The sequence below is a fragment of the Peromyscus maniculatus genome, chromosome 20 (genome assembly GCF_049852395.1).
Source record: "Peromyscus maniculatus bairdii isolate BWxNUB_F1_BW_parent chromosome 20, HU_Pman_BW_mat_3.1, whole genome shotgun sequence".
Classification (NCBI taxonomy): Eukaryota; Metazoa; Chordata; class Mammalia; order Rodentia; family Cricetidae; genus Peromyscus; species Peromyscus maniculatus.
In genome coordinates, this window is record NC_134871.1 from 62,748,181 (window position 1) to 62,769,618 (window position 21,438).

Sequence of the window (21,438 nt, forward strand, 5' to 3'; positions counted from 1 at the left end):
ACCGCCTCTCTTGGTTCTGCCAGACTGTGCTATATCTTTCCCAGACCCTGCAACCTACCTATCCCTTCATTTCTAAGTTACACCACTAAATAAACCTCCCTTTTAACTACGTGGAGTGGCCTTAATAATTTCACCAATAGTTCTCATTTATTTTTCCTTTCAGTGCAGGAGGCTGAACATGGAATTTTCTTAATGCTGTGTGTATCTGTGGTATACATGTCCATGCACATTTGCAGACAAAAGGTTCATGTTGGGTACCCTCCCCTGTCATGCTACACTGTTTTGAGACTAGGTCTCAATGTGTAGCCCCAGTGGCCTAGAATTAGAGGTTAGCATCACAGAGACCCACCTGCATCTGTCTCCCAAGTCCTGGAATTAAAGCTGTGTGCCACCATAGCCAGGCTTTTTTTTTTTTTTTTTTTTTTAATTTTTCGAGACAGGGTTTCTCTGTGTAGCTTTGCGCCTTTCCTGGAACTCACTTGGTAGCCCAGGCTGGCCTTGAACTCACAGAGATCCGCCTGCCTCTGCCTCCCGAGTGCTGGGATTAAAGGCGTGCGCCACGCCTGCCCGGCCAGCTTTTAAGACAAGGTCTCCCTGAACCTAGAGTTCACTGGCTAGACTAGCTGGCCAGTGAGCTCCAGGGTCTACCTGTAACCCTCACCGGCACTAGGGTTACAGGTGTGCATCAGCATGCCTGGTTCTCAGGTGATGGGGATCTTAATTTAGGAATGGAACTCCAGTCCTCTGCAAGAATACCAAGTGCCCAACTGCTGAGCCATCTACTCAGCCTGTAAAATGGTTTTGCCTGGTAAAATAATTAAAGACACATGAGAAAATCCAATATTTATTGAGTACATATTTAGTAACAGCAATACAGTTTCTCAAGAAAAACCTGAGCTGAATCTCTCCAAAACAGAATAAGGCATCTTCCAATACTGGTAAACTAGACCCCAAATCTATAATTTTATACTCCCCTTTAAGAATTTCAAGATACAAAAGTAACTGAAAGATATTCACATTATTATAAAACCAAAATAGTTTAAGGTAAAAAGCAGTTTCGAGGCAGTAATGTCTACACAGCAAGGTTCATCATGATGCTGTCTACAAAGCAAGGTTCATCACGATGCTGTCTACACAGCACAGTTCGTCATGATGTCTTCCTGCAGCTTCAGACAACTCTACTCAGCACAGTAATAGACTCATGCAAAATGCCTGGCCAAAGTAAACACCTGCACCCGTGCCCAGGTTCTGAATTCCAGCTCACAGACCTCATACAGTGCTCACAACACTGCTGATCCAGCTCTCAAATGTCAATGGTGATTCATGTACTATGAAGGCATGTTCTGCTCAATTCTGAATGGACAACACAGTCTACAGCAATGCCACAAGCTATGGATTATTTTATATCATTTCGGTATTCCCTGAAAAGATTTTATACAAAAGTTGAAAACAGCTATTATAGTGGGGGAAAAAAAATCCACTGTAACAGTTCAAATGGAAGTATCCCTACTGAGCTATCACAGTGAAACAATTGAGTTTTTAAATGGCATATAGGTCATCACATTCTCTTCATGAACTGTTAGGAGCTGTCATGGTGTGAATATGCTCTCATAGCTCAACTGCATACATAACCTACACAGTTGGTCAAAGGCTCCACACAGTTCTCGAGTTTGGTAGTAAAATAGTTGGTATTTTAATTCACAGTATTACTAAGAGAAATTCTCTACAAAGCTCCTGGTTGTTTGAAACATCAATTTATGGAAAAACCTAAGGAAATCCCAGCAGATACTTGCAATTATTAGCTGGGGTGAGGTGACAGGTTTTCAAAAGTCAACTGTCACTGATATGTAATCAACTGTAGATTGCCCAGGCCACTATGCTATTATACATTTTCTCATAATTCTCTAATTATATATTTGAATAGCACATACTTCTAGCTTTTTTTTTTTTTCTTTTTGAGACAAGATTTCAAGAAAGGCCATACTGGCCTTGAAAGTACCTCACTTTCCCAAGTGTTGGGTAACAGGTCATGTGCTACCATGCCCAGTTTTAATCCTTATAACAGCTTTTAGACAACTGTCTTAAATCTCTATCACTTAGTTTTTTTTAAATCTACTTTCATCTTCAATGAAACAAATATCAGAACAAGTTAGCCAGGATTTCGAAGACAAGAAGGGCTGCTTTGGCAATGGAGAAAAGGATGACTACCCCGATAGTAGTCACCTTAGTCACCTCCATTAAATATTAAAATGTAGTAAGGCAGCTACTACTTAAGACACTTGAAATTACACCTAACAAATGGATACCTGGCCCCACACCTGACATATTGCACATCTATTTTTCTTCTTGAAAAGACAGCTCAATGAGCTTTCTAAAAACATCTCAGAGGCTCCGACTGTGCCTGTATTACTTGTGACAATGTAAGCAACTGAAAAGGAGAATGAGTACTTTGAATTTTTTTGGATTATTTTATGTGTGTTCTTTGCCTGTGTGTATATACATGCACCACATGTGTGTCTGGTGTCCACAGAGGTCAAAAGAGAGTGATGGATGCCTTGGAATTGGAGTTACAGATATTAATGGACTACCATGTGGGTGCTGGGAATATGTGCTCATAACCACTGACATAACTCTGTCTTGACAATGAATGTTCTTTAAGGTTTTGCTCTTACTGTTTCTACCATCTCCCGTCCTCTTGAATCCACTCACAATAGTTCAACTGAGAGTACCCCCACTGAGGATTAACTAGATTGCCCATTCTGCCAGCCAACACCCAAGGCAGGGTGGTGAGTCCCCTACTGGCCTCCCACTTACAGTGCCAGGGAAAACTGCTACACCAGATGTCGACACAACGAAGCAGTTCCCTTCACACAGCCTTCCCTTGGAGATGATGAAGGACCCTGAATAGAAAGTCTGTGTGTTTCCACAGGTCCCAGCTCACAAAATGGGACCCAGGGAGAGAACCAAGGATGTTGGACATTTACTCCTAAAAGACCACTGAGCAAAGTGACCAAGAAACATGTCTGGTATCAACAAACCAAACAAGGTTGGTTCTGCTGTCCCCACCCAAAGAATCCAGGCACCTGTCCTGGCTCTGTCAGTACACGGCAAGCAGTGGCCTCGGCAGGGAGAGCCCATATTTGTACACGTTTCCTCCATCTCTCCTTCTCCACTTCCCCACTGTCATTCCATCTCTCTTCTCACTCAGCCGTTCGTCATTCTTTACCCCTCTCTCTTTCTTTCTTTCTTTCTTCTTAACTATTCATTTGCATCACCCTTCTCTTCTCCACTTTCTCTTCCGTAAAATACGGGCCGCCTTCCACATACCATCAGCAAGTCTACACTGGAGGACAAGGCAAAAGGCATCGGCCTCAGGAGCTGGCCCTCAGTAAACCAGCCTCCGTCAACACACTGGTGTAGCTGCAGAACTGCACCAGCCCTCCAGTCGCCCTCCCAAGCCGCCCTTGCCCTTCTTAGGCACTACACAGGCCCAGCTGCCAATCTTCTTGTCACTGCACTGGAGACAAGAAGTACGGAGTGTCCACGACAAGCGACGACACACCTCTGAGCTCTTCTGCACACGGGAAAACTGCATCTTCTTAAAATATACTTTCTAGAGGTTTTCCAAAATCTTTTTATACAAATGAAGTTCCCATGCATTTTAGCGTCCTTCCTCTATACCACCTCAACCAATCACACTGAAGCCCACGGGGTTGAGTGTCTCCAGGTACTGAAAAAAATAAAATCTTAAGGAACTTACTCATATCAATTCCTATCTTGTCAATAACCCCAACTGCTCCCTCTATCCAAAAAAATGGCACTTTAAATTTAGCAACTGTACCAATAACTGTGACCTCAGCTTCAACCTTAAAGATGGCAAATCATTTCCAGGAGTTCCCAAACTATCTGATCTCAAACCTCCTGAGGAACTCATGAAAAACAGAACCACCATGTCACATGCACATCTAAGACAAGCTGGGAAATTTGTTTAAGGATTGGCTAAGAATGAGACCAAAGGGCAGCTGCCACTTTTGCCAGGTCTGATGTAGTTACTGTAATTACTGAAACATTCACTGCAGGGACCTACAATGATGCCTGAGACTTTAATAGAAGAAAAGGAAATGAATGAAGTAAGCGTGGCAAGATGCTGATAGGTAACAGATTGGAACCATGAGGACCACTGTGTGAGACTCTCAGTTTCTTGTCATTTTTACTGCTTTTGTAGTGCTGGGCCTAAGCTCACTAGGCAAGCACTCTCACTGTGGAGCTATAGCCCTAGTCCACTTTCACATAATACTTAATATCTTCATTTAAAAAATTTATCTCTTTATCTTCATTTAAAAATTAGTCTCTTTGAATTAAAACATTCTTGAAGACTCCTAGTTACAGTATACACAGGCTATTTGTTTTTAGCAAGCTCCCTCAGATTATCAGCCAAACTTCAGAGGAGACCTCTCATTTTTCTACCTAACATGTTAAACATTAATACAGTTCACAGGTTCTTACTTCACCATGACACTCTGCCAAGGAATCACGGCTGCTGCTCTCTCAGCCAATCTGTTTGAGAGTACTGAGCTGCCTAGCAATCCCTCCTCTGGGCACAGAAAGGGGCCAATACTTTTGTTGTTTTTAATCCTTCTCTCAGTCTGTCCCTGGCTGAGTTGGGACAACTGTAATGACCACTTCTTTTGAATAGTCCACTGCAGAGGATGCAGGATCTTCACAAGTGATACAGTTCCTTCATAATTTCCCTTTCTCCAAACAAGTATTAAAACCCAAGAGAAGAAGACAATAACCTAGGAGCGATGGGCAGGATGAGACAATGTGCCCCAGCACAGCACATGCTACCCACTCTGAACCCACAGCTACATTAGCTGTCAAGACAAGAAGGACACGGAGTAATGTTTCTCATCTTCCAGATTTTCAAAAGGCAACTGTCTTCAATGATGTTCAGAACAGGAAATATGCACATTACCCAAAGTGAAGCCACTTTTTCTACAGCTAGATATAAAAATCCACAGCCACCTAATCTAAAGTAAGGCTGTGCATTTGTCTCTTCCAAAGGATCCTGGAATGCACTTTGAGGTAGAAGGAAAGTCTAAATGGACCACTCTTTAATCTCACAGGCTTATACATTTGGTCCGTTGCATTTTCCACCATCCTGTTAGTGTTTCGGTTTAGATCCTCACTTTATTATCAACATAATATAGTTTGCTTCCAGAATGCCCAGTAAAGCTGAAATTTTTCACTTAAAGTGATTTTTAAAATGTCCCCAAATATCTTAGAGCTTAGGTTTGGCAAGACAGTTTAAAACATACAAAACGAAAACACTTAATTTTTTTTTCTACACACACACACACACACACACACACACACACACACACACACCCCACATACAAACACCTCCCCAAGTTTTCACTATTTCTCCCTCTTTCTCATACAGCTAATTTTTAAATGTGCAGCTTACTTAAAAATCTACAAATAATTTTAAACATGATTGTCACAAAATATTGTAGCAGAGAGATGAAATGTATGCGGGTACATAGATTGTCAATGGTTACATTGGTTATATCACATTTCTTGAGAAACAGAACTTCTCTGCTCCTGTAAACTTTTTTCCCACACTTTAAAGTGAGGTTAGTGCTGACATACGATTATTGCTATACTCACAGCTTGAGTGTCTCCACTGTGTTCGAGGTACATTTTCTCCATCCATCCCCCCACTGTTCTTACTTACTTGATTCAAGAGCCAACACAGCTCCACTGGCCACACTGTTCAATGTTTTCATTAACACTGGAATGACACCAAGTAATGTTACAAAACATCAGACCAAACTTGTCTTCTTACTGGACAAGAGTTTAACTTATTCTTCATGGCATGAATATAACACTCTTTTAACTTCTTCAGAAGACGATTTATTTTTCTGGAGAGAGAAACGCCTTCTGAACTCCTTCTCCAGTCCGATTCCTTCACATCTCCTCTGCTGCTCTCCAGCAGATCACCTTTCCTTTGGCGGTGTGTCATATCGGTTTCTTATGCTTTTCGTCAACTGCTTGATAAATACTTTGTACGTTTTTCCACAGTACGTGTGAACTGTCTTCTGTAATTCCAGTTCTAAAGGTTTTAATAAGGAACGGACGGCATCATCTTCAAAAGAACACTAGAAAAACAATACACACAAAAGTTTAACTATTTTCCAAGGAAATGCTTCAATCAGTTAAATGTTAACAACTAACTCCCATCTACTTTTTCACATGGAGTACACACTCAACAAGATATTTTCAGTGAATAGTAGAGAAAGGCGGAGTCAGTGACGGCAAATCTGTGAAGACAGGGAAAACTTGAGAAAGGGGCAATGGGAAGAGCCATTCAGGAGCAGAAGAGAGGCAGAGAAAGTGGTGTCCAATGGCTAACCCTTGCTAACGGCATCTGGGAGGAACTAATAAAAGCTACACTCATTGAAAGAAAAGGGGGCAGACTTTCCATACACTCCACCTCCATTCCTGAAAAGCGAGCCCTCAGTGACAGTGCCAAAGCTGGCCTAGACATGAACAGGCCAGCCACAGAGCAGGAAGAGCGCAATGTTTCACTTTCCAAAGAAACTCAGCACTTATTATAGTTTGGCTGTGTGTCTTCAGAAGATCCACATGTTGGACTGGTCCCTATCATGGTGATATTGGGAAGTGGTGGTATCTTTAGGAGGTGGGGTCTAATGGAAGAAGTGAAATCACTGGGGACATTCCTTACAAGGGGACACAGGACTGCAACCACCCCAGTTCCATTGCTTGCTTCCTCAGCTCTGTTCCCACCATGATGGAATGTTTTACCGCAGGTAATAGGACCAGATGAGTAAAAACTGAAATTTCTGAAACTGTGAGCAAAAATCCAATCTCCCTACACATAAACTGACAAATCTCAGGCATTTCTTACTATAATGCAAAGTTTGTTAACAAACTGCACAAGGGGACCCAAGGATAAACACACATGAGAACTGCTAAATACCACATACTTTTCACAGGGGCTCTAATTGCACATGAATGTCTCTCAAGTAAACCAGGAAACACATCAGTTGAAAACTGATAGTCCTAATAATTTCAAAGTGTGTTTTTGACCAGCTCCCATCTATAATGCACAACATATAAATCTCCAAGTGATACACTTTAACACACTGTAGAAATAAGTAGAAATAACTTAATATGGGGCTGGAGAGATGGCTCAGCGGTTAAGAGCACTGGCTGTTCTTCCAGAGGTCCTGAGTTCAATTCCCAGCAACCACATGGTGGCTCACAACCATCTGTAAGGAGATCTGGTACCCTCTTCTGGCCTGCAAGGATACATGCAGACATTACACTGTAAAATAAATAAATAAAATCTTAAAAAAAAAAAAAAAGAAAGAATATGTATATCTTTATTTAGTGTTTTCAACTGTTTTCTATTTAAAAGATGGATGGGTCTTGAAAATAAAACATTTTACATTAAAGTCTATAAAGTTAATAAAAACCAAAATCATAAGGAAATTTAACTTAAAATCTGAGAAAAAAATTAACCAAGATTACCCCTGAGGGGTGATTTCACCATGGGAAGAAACCAAAGCCCCAGATCAAGCTGGGACTGAACTAGAAGCTACCTCCCTGCTGGCTGAGCTTCAGCGGAGCTCGAAGGTGCTGTGCAGACTGACGGGGAGAAATGTTACCGATTGCTGACCTGCTAGGCAAGACACACCCACCGGGGCAATAGCAGCATGACTATTATGGGGTAACCAACTACGCTCTAAGAGGATCTAAGGTTCCACCACAGGGAAGGATTAACATCTAGTACTGGAAATAAAACCTCTCAGAAGACCACAGGAGGAGAGGTCACAGGTGTAGAAGGAAAGCTACTAATGCTATTTTACTAGATTGAAATAATGGGCTGCCTCTCAAACTGCCTTCCCAGGTGTGGTGGCGTAGGCCTGTAATCTCAGCACTCAGGAGACAGGCAGGCAGATCTCTGTGAGTTCAAGGCCAACCTGGTCTACAGAGTTCCAGGACAGCCAAAGCTACACAGAGAAACCCTGTCTCAAAGAAACAAAACAAAAAAGCCAAAGCCACCACACTGCATGCCAGTCTGTAGGGTGCACAGCTGTGTCCCACAGCCTGCATGCGGGCATCTCTTCTCTCATGTCCTTATCTGACTGCAGGCCTTGCTCTACACTGCAGTGTCTGACTGGTCCTTACCTTTCCTAGGCCTCAGGTCAAGTGTCTTCTCTGAGAAGCCCTTTCCAGACAGTACCCAGACACACAATGTTTAGAAAGGTCTTGCTGTATGTAAGACTGTCTGCTACTAAGAGGTAAATAAATTGTGACCCTATGACAATCACAATTGGGCATTTGAGGCATTTTCAAAGAATACAGTATACCTTAAAAGTACAGAAAACTATTGTTCAAAATACAACAGATCCTGAGTACAAGGTACTGTGGAAGGTTTGAGGTGTCTCTAAACAGCTGTGCTAGCGTGAGGTAAGTGAGCAGAGGTGGAGCACAGGCAGCATGGAAGCCAAGCAGAGGACGACTCAGAGAACGCCTTACAGATGTTCTCATCCGGCTTTAACTGTACACAGCAGTTCTCCTGCTGGGCAGCACTAGTTCACAGATGGGCACAAGTGTCAGGGCTGACTGCAGCAGGCACAGCTGTGCCCACGGCTCGGAGGGCTCGGAGCCTTAGTCTGCTATTCGCGGCAGTCCCTGGTAAGGCCTCTCTCTGAAACTGATGGAAACACCCTCACGATTTTATAAAGCTGCACCCTTGCTGAACTATAGATAAGAAAGATAGAACACAAAGCGGGAGCACTAGAAAAGTCCGAATAACTTCATTAAGGCAAAAAATAGACATATATAAGCTGTAGTTAGTAAAGACCTGACACAAACATAACACTCATTAATTCAGTATTTGAAATCGAATGAAATAGAAAACCTACTTCTAAAATTACATGTAATTAATCAATTTTAAACTATTACTGAAATTTTAAATGGTATAGAAGGCAAAAGAAAAAATATCAAATAAAACTAGGGAGATCTAATTCTCTAATAACAGATTTTTTTAAATGCTCAAAGGAAACAAAATTGCATTTTTATAAGTACTAAAAGTTCTAGAAACCCAAAAGTACCTTTCTTCATTTTTATCTGTTTCTGATAATCCATAGTAAGGCATTATTAAAATGATACTGATTTCTGAAAGCACAAAAGACCTGCGACATTAACGTGAAAGTTAACACTAAAATGTACACTTCTTCCATGCATACATCGTATTTTCATAAACCAGATTACTGACTAACTAAGTTTAGTGAACAAACCTGAGAAAATTCACAAAGAACACATGTAAAGCACAGCCTGTGGTGCCAGGAGTGCGTGTCTACAACTGCACTTGAGGAACACTGGTGTGCTGAACATGTTTCAATTCACATCAGCAAGGCACACACCCACCTTCACCCCACCTCGGCCTCCTATCACCATCAGCCAAGGCCTAGGCTCTCCAGACATAAAGGCACAGCCCAGGCTTGCCCACTCATCTAGCAAACTGCCCCTCATTTTTCAGGGCCCACTTCAAATAACCTTACCAGTCCAAGTACACTCTGTCACAAGTGATTATAGTTCAGTGTTAATATTTCTCCTGCTATCAAAGTTATACAAGCCCAAAACTCAAAGTCACTAGTAAATAATGAGAACCCAGCAAACAGGCCACAAGTGGTGGCACCTTCCAAGGACAGCCAAGATAGAAATTCATTTGTGTCCTATACCCCCTCCCCCACCCCCTCCCCTCCCCCACCCTCCTCTGTTCTCTTCTTCTGGAGAACCCTGACTAATACAGAAGCAAAGCAATAAATGTACCCAACATCCAGAGGACATCCATTAAAGAGAACAAAGCACCTCTGTCAGGCGGCTACCTGCAGAGCTACCCAAGCAAGGATTAAATAAACCTCGACTATTCTGTTAAAGCAGGAAACAAAAAGGTAGTCTAAGAAAATGAGAACATGTCAAAAGTGTACAAGAAGTAGCCAAAGAGGCTCCCAATGGCCAAATCAGAAACACCTGCAGCATCAATTTCCTCCAGGAAATAGAAATAAGAGGAGGGGTAAGAACCCTCCAATGTCCATAGTGATTACACTTAAACCAGTAAGTGGTACAATGCTGGATCCCAGATGTGAACTGTGGACACAGCATCACAGCTGTGGTCAGCTAATGTGACCTGTGGACACAGCATCACAGCTGTGGAGGGTAATGTGAACTGTGGACACACATCACAGCTGTGGAGGACAATGTGAACTGTGGACACACATCACAGCTGTGGAGGACAATGTGAACTGTGGACACACATCACAGCTGTGGAGGACAATGTGAACTGTGGACACAGCATCACAGCTGTGGAGGACAATGTGACCTGTGGACACAGCACCACAGCTGTGGAGGACAATGTGAACTGTGGACACAGCATCACAGCTGTGGAGGACAATGTGAACTGTGGACACAGCATCACAGCTGTGGTCAGCTAATGTGACCTGTGGACACAGCATCACAGCTGTGGTCAGCTAATGTGAACTGTGGACACAGCATCACAGCTGTGGAGGACAATGTGACCTGTGGACACAGCATCACAGCTGTGGAGGAGGCTGAGCTACTGAGGAGGTCTGATAAGATTAGAACACATGGAGGACAGACCTGAGTTAATAACTGTATAATGGTTAATAAAGAAACATCCTTACTAAAAAAAAAACACTGCAGTTTTTAGGGGTCAAGACGATATTATCTACAATTCACATTCATAAACGTACAGAGAGAGAACCATGACAAACCACAAAGCCAACTTTTGGGAGCCCATGACTCCACAATGAAGGATAAGGAAACCCTTTACACTACACTTGCAATCTTCACAATGCTGCAAATCTCAGTGACAACTTCAGGGAAGGCAAGCTTACATTTCTCAGTGCTTCATACACGGCTCTGAAGGCTGGCTGCTTGTCATCATGGTAAACACCTCTGTTTCCATGAAGAATGAAGACCCCTTCCTCCTCTGCTCCTCGGCAGTTGCTCCCATAGATGCAGTGGTCTGGTCGGTAGTTCCACTGGCACGGGAAGACAAAAAGGCTTTCTACAACGAAGAGAGCCAACGACAGGAAAGCGGTAAAACACAATGGAACTGACAGAATTAACACTTGCAAACATTTTGGCTAAAAATTAAACTTGGTACTTAGATTTCTCCAGCCAAATCACCATTCAAGTCTTATTCTGCCTCAAATGAAAATACCGACAAACATTAATATAAGCAAAAATCAAAGAAACGTGTTTCCCACGGTACCAAGAACTGAACTGAGGGCATTGTATACGCTAAGCAAGCACTCCCCCAGGGAGCTAGGCCCAGCCCCGTGGTTCTTGCTTTCGGATTTTCAATGTGATTGTTTTTACAAATGCAAATAATAAAAGGAATTTAGATGGTTACCTGGATTATGGAAGAACATGATATTTAACAGGTCCTGGTCACCCCATGTGATGTTCAGTTTGTATTTTTTAAGCAATGGCATGAGTATGTCACCCCACTGCAGCCGGGCGGTTGTCATGTCATTCTGTCGATAAAGCATTGAAGAATCTTAGCATTCAGGGTTAAGCAGCAGCATGACAGTCCCCGTTCTTCCCTTAGCAGCCATCACGAAGCCACAAAGAGAAAGGGGAGCCCTCTGCTGCAGAAGCGTGTGTCACTGACCCCCCACATCTGAGGGGGGCTGCCAGCGTGAGAAGGGCGGCAGCACGGGAGCAGACAGCAGTGATAACCGAGACAAACGAAAGAGAGGCGTGGAGGACAGCTCACCCCCGTCTTCACTTAAGGTAAGGACCAGGAGAAGTGCTTTCTGTTTTGTTTTGGGGGGACAAGGTTTTGCTATGTAGTGCAGAGCTCATGACCTTCCTGCCTCTGCCTCTGGAATGCGAAGATTACAGACTGCACCATCACACCCATCTTTGAAAGGTGACAGTTTGGTAAGGCAAGGTCGCTGAAGACATCACTGGCGCCCTATCTGGGGTAAGGGGACATCTGTTCACACAGCAGCCCAGCCTTTCACTGAGGCAGTCACCGAGGGTCTTGTCACGCATTCCCCTCAGACGGTGGGGGAACTACTGGACCACAAGGACACAAAATTCATTAAGTTTTCATTCTTTGCTCTTTAATTCCAACCCACTCCAATCTATTTTTGACAAGCTTATTGCTCTTTTTTCCTTTTTCAATACACAATCTTATGTAATCCAGGCTGGCCTCAAACTCGTGGCCTAAAACCTCTTGCTTCTCTGTGCCTCCTAAATGCTGGGGAAGAACAGTTTTCCAGTGTTAAAATTTTACTTGTGTTTTATTTATTAATTTCCAATAATTTCTTTAAACTTCTAATTGTAAAAGAAACAGTGGTCCTGGTTTAAAAAAAATAGGTGCCAGACACTCTACTGAGCACTTCTTACCATCTACCACAAAGACATAAACACTAAACCTGAGTCCATTTTAAGGACACAGTCTTCATCATAAAACGTACACATGTATGTGTGTACATGTGCATGAATACACATATATGTGTGCACATATATAATTAATATGTAAATGTGTGTACATATAACTAATACAGATACATATATGTATGTATGTAAAGCAGATATTCAAAACAGGAAACAGAAATGACTACAAATTATATTAAAAGATTTTCAAGGAGCTGGGGAGATGTCTCAGCATGTAAGAGCACTTGCTGCTCAAGAATGAGAGCCTTAGTTCAGATCCTCAGTATCAATGTACAAAGGCCATGCCCACAGCGCTGCACAGGGGCAGGAAACAGGAAAATCACCCAGCCAAGGGTCAGTGAGATCCTGACTTAGGGAAGAAGGTAGAGAGTGACGGAGCAGGGCGCCTGCTGTCGTAAGAGCCTTCATCTTTAGAGCAGCTGTGATCACTTGCCACAGACTGTCACAATCAGCCTTGTCAATGTCCATCACAGACCAGAAGACAGGGACAGCATCAGCCCTTAGCTGAGATTTCCTCTGCTCACTCCCTCAGCTCTGAGCCATCTACATGCAATTCTGCACCCAACCTTGTGGTCTTGGGAGGTCTTAGCGCATACAGGAGGGGAAAGGTTCCCTGAAGGGGGACTCTGACGTGTGTAGCTATGAGGAAACTGTCATCTGTGCTGGGTGAGACTTGCTGGTGGTACAATTGTTAGGAGTCATTCACTCTGGGAAAAACAAACGAACTCTACAACTATGCTTTGTAAGAAAGCTAAACAAATTCTGGTTCACCAAGTTTGATTTTGGTGACATCACTGTGCAGTGCTTTGTCATCAGAGTCACTTTAAGACAGAGGTGGACATTTATCTCCCCAAGGAAGAGTTCCCAGAACAACAAAAGATAAACCCCGCACTCATCAGTTAGAAAAAAAACAGATCAAAACACCCTCCACAATGTAACACATGGCACGGTATAGAATACATATAAGAAAAGAACTCAATTTAAAGTATTTTTTGTTTTTCTAATAAATAAGATATGTTAAGTAACACACTCATCATTTTCTAATAAAGAAAAGATCTGAGTGTGATAGCACATACTAGTAATCCTAGTATTTGGGAAGTTGAGGTAGGAGGATTACTGGAAATCTGAGGTTACCCCTAAGCCACATAAGGCCATACAGAGACCCTGTCTCAAAAAAGAAAAAGGCTGAAGAGATGGCTCAGCCATTCAAGACCAGGTTCACAACGATAAGAGAAAGAACTGGGTAGATGGCTTAGTGGGTACCAGGCTTGTTACACAAGCATAAAGACCAGACTTGACATCCCCAGGAGGTAGATAAAAGCCAGGCAAGTGTGGCAGCTACCTGTCACCCCAGCACTTGGAAGCACAGAGGATCTCGGGAGCAAGGAAGCCTAGTCATGATTGTGAGCTCTCAGGAAGACACTAAACATCAACTTTAGGCCTTTGAATGCTTGTGCATGCACACATGCAAACATATAACATGTATATATACCACACATGCATACATATGCAAAAAACAACAACAAAAGATTCAACATTGCAAATATGATCAGGACACAAAATCCAAATATATCAACAGCTTAACCAACACAGTATCACTGCTTACCAAGCAGTGAGAGACACATAGAACAAAGAAGTTTTATTGTTTAAATTTTTTAAATGCTACTATAATGTAGCAGATTGGAACTGCACAATCATAATGGCATGAACAGGGTGTAAGCCACACAAATAAACAATTTAAATATGGCCTTTATTATAAACAGGCACTCTTCTGGCTTTAATGTAATAATAACCATGATGCAACATTCATGGATCTGTATGGGACAGTCTGGAAAGTGACTGCAAGTCAAATGATAAAGATCAGAAATTTATGATCTGTGCCAAAGTTATGGAACAGGGGAACCAAGGCAACATCTGCTACAGATAGATGGAAAAACTCTGTAGAAAAATATACATGAGGAAATATATTTAAAAATAAGACCATCTGTTGTAGAATATTATTTTAAGGTGTGTTACTTTTGTTTATGTTGCATTTGTTTAACTATGTGGAGCTGTGTTACTGTGCCCGTCTGAAACACCTGATGGTCTAATAAAGAACTGAACTGCCAATAGCAAGGCAGGAGAAAGGATACGCAGGGCTGGCAGGGAGAGAGAATATACAGAGGAAGAAATCTGAGAGAGAAAAAAGAGAAGTAGCCAGAGAAGGACTCCAGGGGCCAGCCACCCAGCTACACAGCAAGCCACGGAGAAAGAGTAAGATTTACAGAGTAAGAGAACGGGAAAAGTCCAGAGGCAAAAGGTAGATGGGATAATTTAAGTTAAGGAAAGCTAACAAGAAACAAGCCAAGCTAAGGCCGGGGAATTAACAAGTAAGAATAAGCTTCCATGAGTGATTTATTTATTAGGCGGTAAGCAAGCTCCTGTACAATACTAAAGAACAATGGGTTTGTGCCCATCAGCGTAACTGTGTGAACACTCGGACAGTGAATGCAGTCAGTTCCACCCACTCAGTTTTATATATGCTCAATCCACTCATCTCTTTCTTTGTAAAGCCATCAGGCTGGAGGGATGGCTCAGTAGACAAGAGCACATGCTGCTCTTGCAGAGGGTTGGAGTTCAATTCCCAGTAGCTAACAACTACCTATAACTCTAGCTCAAGGGGATCTGAGAACCTTCTGGCCTATACAAACATGGTGTACATACAGTCAGGAACAAACATAAATAAAAATATAAAAAAATCTTTATAAGAAGGAAAAAATTCAAAGTTTAGATATTATTTAACCCCTCATATCCACATCATGGTATGTCTGGCTTCAGACATACCAGAAAGAAGAAGGGCAAGGATGAGACAGGATCTACTCGAGTGGCTGAGAGTAGGCGTTAAGCAAAAAAAGATAAACTAAGAGCAGTCATGAACTTGAGCTATATAGCCCAATTTTAAAAATCAAAATTATTTCCACAGTGTTTTTGCAATACTAAACTCATAATTTTACAAGACTCAAAGGCAGCCAGTGAGAAGTCCCATAATTCTTAGCAGATAATCTTACAGCACCATCTTCTGGCATGGCATCACCAAGCACAGTCTAACAGGAGGAAGAGTCATCCTGTTGTTACACTGGTTCCACATAAGAAAGCTTATGGTCCATGAAGGTAAATATTCAATATGCAAACTAAACAAAACTGTCATCTGCTCTATCAGTTCTGTTTCTCTAGAGAACCCTGACTAATACATCAACAGAGCACTGGTTGCACTCAGTTCTGGGAGACAAACTGAATTAAAAAATCAAGATTGGCCGGGTAGTGGTGTCGCATGCCTTTAACCCCAGCACTTGGGAGGCAGAGGCAGATGGATCTCTGTGAGTTCGAGGCCAGCCTGGTCTGTAGAGCAAGTTCCAGGACAGCTAGGACTATTACACAGAGAAACTCTGTCTCCAAAAATCTGAAAAAATAAAAAATAAATATCAAGATCTTTGTAAAGACTCAGAAAATGGAAAGCTAAAAAGAAAAAGTTTACCTGATGGATATAATAGAATATAGTGTGATACGCACACACCCGCAAAACACAGAAGAGGGACTCAGATCCCCTGGAGCTGGAATTGCAGGCAGTAGTGAGCTGCCTGATATGGATGCTAAAAGCTCCTCACTGTCTAGTATAAGAGTTCCTAATCACTGGGCATCTCTCCAGCCCCCCAGTGTAGTTTAGGTCTTAAATGATTTCAGGAGAAAGGGGAACTGCAATCGACCGCCGTCATCATCCAGTTACCTTAAAGTACTTCCTCCTCATCCGAGTCAAGTTCATCAGCATCACTCCAGAGTTCACGCCCGTCTTCCCATAGTACGGATGCCGAGCAAAGCGATTATACCATCCAATTCGAGGCTCCTCATGCTCTGGTGCCATCGCAGCAATTTGTGTGGAATTAAATTTCTTTAGTAATGACCAAATATCATCGACAGGTCGTAAAAAAAGGATATCAGTGTCAACATACAACAGTGAATCAACTTCTTTCAGGATTAACTATGAGGAGAGATATTTAAATAATTAGTTATAAATATATCTATTTAATAAAAGCATAGTAACAGAAATTATACCTAACAAGCCAATTTACAATGTTTTAAAGTAATTTTTCTGAAATTCGTCATTTTTGATACATGCATATATACTTTGCTAATTTTTTTCACCTTTTTAAAGAAAAGTTAGAAAAACAAACCCTAATTTAAAAAAAAAAAAAAACTTCAACACTTACAGTGAGAATAAAAAGAATATGAAAAGTCAGGAGAAAACCATTTTTCAAGTAACAGAATACACTAAGTTAAGGTAGATTCATACCCTGAGTCTTAACAGCAGGTAAATACAAACACAAATAAGGCAATGTAACTGAAGGTCTCCTAGACCCGTCCCCTCCACTGAACACTGGCACTGCTCACTCCAGGACCACTACCAAGTGCAAGGACAAACTGGGCCCAAGACATCTGCTCCAGTCTCTGCTCCTGTTTCTAGACACACCGTCAACATATCAAAACCACACACTCAGGAAGAACACAGAGAGAAGCAGACTTTTATTTCAAAACTGAGACTGACTCTGTTATACTTGTAAAATTGTAAATCTCCACTTTGTAAAATTGTAAAGCCCTCCATGAAGATTTTTCAAAGATAAGTTTTCGTTTTTCCTTACAAACTTTTAAAATATGACTCTTGCAAATTTAAATTTGTTGCCTATCCTGGTATATCCATAAAACTCAATGATTAGGTTAACCTAGTAGGAGTGTCCAACCTTTTGGCATGTGCAATATGACATCATCCACCAAGTTCACACACTGGAGGACCATGTGATCCAGTTATCAAAAGTGAAAGAAATAGTCTCATAATGTTCTATGCAAGTTTATAACTCCATAATGGCTGTATTCATGGCTAACCCCTATTCATATACGGCTGATGTGCCTGAAACATTTTAGTTAAGACACAATGAGAACAAGATTTGATCCTCCTTCTGCTACTCTGCAAATCTGTTACCTTTCCTGAAATCCCCACTCCTCTCTCAAGCTGCCACAGGCTAGTTTAGTAGCGAATAGAGAGAATACCTGACAGTGATGGCTGAACCTTACTGGGGAAGTCCCCTTCCTCAGAGACCACAGTTAGAGGAAATAAGCAAGGCTGTATCTCCCCACTGTCGGGAAGGGTGGAAACTGTTCTTGGGGGTGCTGATGGCTTTTGTGGGTTTTTGTTTTGTTTTTGAATCTTGTTATAGAGTCCTGGTTGGCCCTGTGCGATAGTTCATCTCGGTTGTCAATATGACTGCATCTGGAATCAACTAACACCAAAGCAGCTAGGCACACCCGAGAGGGATAGTTTTTGATTGGACCACTTGAGGGTGAAAGACTAACCCTAAATCTGAGCCATACCTTCTAGAGGTAGCCTACATAAAAGGACACAGAAGGAAGCTTTTGTGTTTTGTTTGCCTGCACTCACTCTTGTTGGCAAGTTCATCTGCCCTGCTGCTGAGGCATTAATTTACAGGCACTGAAACCTACTTCTTTGGAATTCCAATACAGACTCAAGACCCGCTGAGACATCCAGCCTTCTCGACTGAACAACTACTAGATTCTTGGCATTTCTGTCAGGAGACGGCCATTGTTGGACTTGCCAGGTGACAGGCATAAGCCACTCTAATACATTCCCTTTTAATATACACAGATTTATTATTATTATTATTATTTTGGTTTTCTCTGTGTAGCTTTGCGTACAGATCTTGCTCTGTAGACCAGGCTGGCCTTGAACTCAGAGTTATTCTATCAGTTAGATTCCTCTAGAGAACCCAAACTAACACCCTGGAATTCAATATATAGCCCAGGCTGGACTGAAGATCCCTAGGCTCTTCCTGCCTCAGCCTCCCAAGGAATGCTGGATCACAGAACTGAGTATGCCAGAATACACCATCTGTACAGATGAACATTCGAAGAAAACTACAAAGACACTACTTAGAACTTCAAAACCAGGCCTGGTGCTATGGGCCCTATAACACCCAACTAGCCAAGAAGCTGATGTAAGAGGATACTGAATTCAAGGCCAGCCTGAGTAATTTGGGGGGACTCTATTACAGTAAGTAAAAAGAAGGCTTCAAGTACAGCTCAGTGGTAGGTTACTTACCTCACATGTGTGAGACCTGGATTGTTCCCCAGCACCACAAAAAAAAAAAAAAGAAAAGAAAATGTGTGTGTGTGTGTGTGTGTGTGTGTGTGTGTGTGTGTGTGTGTGTGTGTGTAGAGAGAGAGAGAAACATGAATAAAATCAAACAGCTTCAAGCTCAACACCAACATACACAATCTCATAGTGACTGTGTCTAGGTTCTCCTGGGGTTCCTTGGGCATAGAAGGTATGGATACAGGGTACATTGGTGACTATCTAGGTTCTCCTGGGGTTCCTTGGGCATAGAAGGTATGGATACAGGGCACATTGGTGACTATCTAGGTTCTCCTGGGGTTCTTTGAGAACAGAAGGTACAGACAGGTACAGGGCACATTAGTGACTGTGTCTATGTCTTCCTGGGGTTCCTTGGGCATAGAAGGTACGGGTACAGGGCACATTAGTGCTTTCTTCTACTTTAAAGGAAAGGAATCTCAGCAAAAGTTTGTCATTAGGAGATAAAAGCATCAATTTACTTAAATCTTGTTAAAAAGATCAAGTAACAGTAAGGTATAAGGACAAGTAAAGGTTTCAAATAATTTAGTGCTTAAATTCCATGCAAGACTCTAACCCAAGAGCATGAAAATGATCCAGTAAATTCAGTTAAAACATCAGCAATAAAACTTAGTAAGTACAAGTAGCAGAGAACTCCCTAACCATGCTTTTCTTTCATCAGGCACTATTTTCAGTAATGAACGTGTGTAACCACCTGTCTAATGTCTACGTCTTCCATCAGACAATAAGCTTCATGGAAACAGGAAGCCTGTATCTTTCCAATATATCCCCATGCACCTTGACACTTAAGCTGACCAGGAGAAACTACCCAGACTCACATACAAAATAGCTGTGACAGTGCAGTAACTCCATGTAAGACTCACATAAAGCCAGGAATGGTGGTGTACACCTTCAATCCCAGCACCCAGGAGGCAGGGGCAGCTGGATCCCCAAGTTCAAGACAAGCCAAGTCTACATATTGAGTTCCATATCAACCAGGACTAAATAATGAGACCCTGCCTAATAATAATAATAATAATAATAATAATAATAATAATAATAATAATAATAATGTTCATATTAAAAGCTTACAAAGTCTAAAAAATCTTAGATTTTTCCTCATTTGTGTGTTTTAACAGCAGAAAGGAAAATAGACAAAGATTCTGGGATATAAATTTTTTAAGCATAGCCTCAAAGGTCTCTGTTGAAGCCAATCTGACCACCAGAATCCTAACATGAAACCTAACCTTGTGACCCAACACACAGAAGGCTGAGGCAGGAGGATCACCTCCAGTTTCAGACCAGTCTAAGTTACAGGAGACCATCTCAAAACAAACAAAAACTCAAACAAATGGGCTGAAGAGACGGCTCAATGGTTAAGACTGATTCCTGCTCTCCCAGAGAGCCTGAGTTCAGTTCCCAGCATCCACATCTAGCAACTCACAATCACCTTAACTCCAGCTCCAGGGAACCTAATGTCCTCTTCTGACCTCCAAAGGCACCTACATGTACACACACACATATACATGTGCATAAATAAATATAAAACAATAAACATTCAAGAAATACTCAAATAAAAATAATCACAACTTAAATGTATAGTGGATATGTTTGGGGATGGTAAACTATATTCCTAATTTACTCAGCTGCTTTGACCACTTAACAAGCAGCAGGAACTGAAGGTTCTTCCCTATAAGTTTTCCAGGGACTTACACCTTTTTTTTGGAAACATAGTCTATTATGTAGCTCTGGCTATCCTGTATCTATGCAGGCCAAGCTGGCCTTGAAACCCCAAAGATCCTTCCTGCCTCTGCCTCAAATGCTGGCACTAAAGGTGTGCACCACTCCTGGCAGAACTTACACTGTTAACATCAACATTTGTACTACCATAAGCTTGCTCTATCTATCTATCTATCTATCTATCTATCTATCTATCTATCTATCTATCTATCTATCTATCTATCTATCTATCTATCTATCTATCTATCCCATCCATCCATCCATCCATCCATCCATCCATCCATCCATCCATCCATCCATCCATCCATCTATTTATTTTAAGTGGAGCAGCTAAATGTTGTTTGTTGACTGCTTTTCTTTTCTTTCCTTTTTTTTTTTTTTTTGAGACAGGGTTTCTCTGTAGCTTTGGAGCTCGTCCTGGACTTGCTCTATAGACTAGGTTGGCCTCGAACTCACTGAGATCCACCTGCCTCTGCCTCCCAAGTGCTGGGATTACAAGCGTGCACCACCACCGCCCGGCTGTTGACTGTTTTTCAAAACAGGAGTTCTCTGTGTAGCCCTGGCTGTCCTGGAACTCATTCTGTAGACCAGGCTGGCCTTGAACTTGAAGATGCACTGCCTCTTCCTGAGCGCTGGGATTAGAGGCATGCGTCATCACTGTCCAGCTACTACCATAGGCATCTGATTTATTTTTAAACTGAATATCCCACAAGAATTTTAAACATTAAGAGTTGGAAAAACTACTGTGAATTTTAAATTTTAAGTGAAATCAATTCAAACTTCAGGTATCTTTAGACTTTACCAAGGTCACCGAAGAAGTGCTCTAGTAAGCAAATGGCTCCCGCTGTCTGAGCTCTCCTGCCTTACAGTTGTATGACTCAACTATCACCCAGGAAAGGGAAGCTAACTGGGCCTAAGACAGAAATGTCATCAGTGACTTCCCAAACTGCACATGCAGCCGGAGCCTGCAGGTCACACTCTCTATTGAGACCTGA

The 21,438-nt window shown here is 41.9% G+C and overlaps 1 protein-coding gene across 5 annotated transcripts in view; it reads right to left on the reverse strand.

Annotated features, from left to right (window-relative positions):
- Window positions 1-830: 830 nt before the first annotated feature.
- The window catches only part of Gxylt1 (glucoside xylosyltransferase 1), a 42,841-nt gene continuing 22,233 nt past the window's right edge, over window positions 831-21,438 (reverse strand). For 4 of the 5 annotated variants that reach the window (XM_076556641.1, XM_076556643.1, XM_006974306.4 and 1 more), the window contains 4 exons: window positions 16,292-16,543; window positions 11,474-11,597; window positions 10,953-11,125; window positions 831-6,161 (listed from right to left, as the gene is read on the reverse strand). In XM_076556641.1, the coding sequence (XP_076412756.1) occupies window positions 6,000-6,161; window positions 10,953-11,125; window positions 11,474-11,597; window positions 16,292-16,543 (711 nt within the window). In that variant the 3' untranslated portion in view covers window positions 831-5,999. The remainder of the gene's footprint in view (window positions 6,162-10,952; window positions 11,126-11,473; window positions 11,598-16,291; window positions 16,544-21,438) is intronic. The other variant, XM_076556642.1, reaches the window with a different exon arrangement.